Genomic DNA, 879 nt, shown 5'->3' with positions numbered 1-879 from the left:
GGGGCTGGTTGGCGTCCCACTCGTTCCAGTGCCGGTACTCCCCCTTCTCGAAGACGTGCTGGCGGCCCCGGTACCCCGGGTACTCGTAGCCTACCCACCTGCAGGGGATGGAGGCCACGACTCAGCCCTGCCCTGGGGGGGCAGCCCCTGATACAGCCCCGAGAGCACAGCCCCCCCCAGAGGGGAGGGCAGCATCCCCAGCCCCCCTCCCCCTGCCCCCCCAGGGGGCTGTGCTGGTGCTGCTGCCCAGCCCAGCTGTCACCAGTGCTGGTCCCTGCTCAGCACCACCCAGCATCACTGCAACAAGGCTGTGGCTGCAGAGCCCTGGGGCACTGCCAGGGTGCCAGGAGGGGCTGGAAAGCCCAAGGCAGAGAAGGGGTCACAGTGCTGCTGCTCCCAGAGAGCCCTGGGTCAGGGCCAGGAACTGTCACACAGCCCTAGAACACTGTTTGGGTCTCCCTCACTCCCCATGGGCCAGGGGAGGGTGGCAGGAGAAGGGAACAAGGGACATGATGGGTACAAATATCACGGGGACAGCGTCACCATCCCTGTTATGTCAGGCATCCCTGCCACCACCCCCGGGGGACCAAATGCGGTGCCATGGGACAGGATCTTGCCAGGGTGTCCCCGTGTGCCCCCGGTGCCCCCGTCCTTACGTTCCGTTCAGGGCCCTGACACTGGCCACGCGGTCCTGGAAGCCATGGGCCCACAGGCTGGGGACGTCGTCGTCCACGATCTCCATCTTCCGCCCGGTGTAGCCCGCGTTCTCAAAGAGGTGGATCTTGTGCTCAGGGCTGTCCTGGGGGGAGGTGCAGATCAGGGGCTGCTCTGTGCACCCCTGGCCCCCCAAACCCCCCCCCTCAGCCCAGCCACGCCCAG

The 879-nt window shown here is 67.1% G+C and overlaps 1 protein-coding gene across 1 annotated transcript in view; it reads right to left on the bottom strand.

Annotated features, from left to right (window-relative positions):
• Positions 1–879, bottom strand: part of LOC104388048 (beta-crystallin B3-like) — a 6,422-nt gene that overhangs the window by 2,817 nt on the left and 2,726 nt on the right. Inside the window, exons 5-6 of the mRNA XM_009996857.1 lie at positions 657–801; positions 6–98 (exon numbers count right to left, since the gene is read on the bottom strand). Coding sequence (XP_009995159.1) covers positions 6–98; positions 657–801 — 238 coding nt within the window. The remainder of the gene's footprint in view (positions 1–5; positions 99–656; positions 802–879) is intronic.

The sequence above is a fragment of the Chaetura pelagica genome, unplaced genomic scaffold (assembly GCF_000747805.2).
Source record: "Chaetura pelagica isolate M959 unplaced genomic scaffold, ChaPel_1.0 scaffold294, whole genome shotgun sequence".
Lineage (NCBI taxonomy): Eukaryota > Metazoa > Chordata > Aves > Apodiformes > Apodidae > Chaetura > Chaetura pelagica.
The sequence above is the reverse complement of the archived record's forward strand: the minus strand, read 5'-3'. Positions and strand labels throughout refer to the sequence as shown.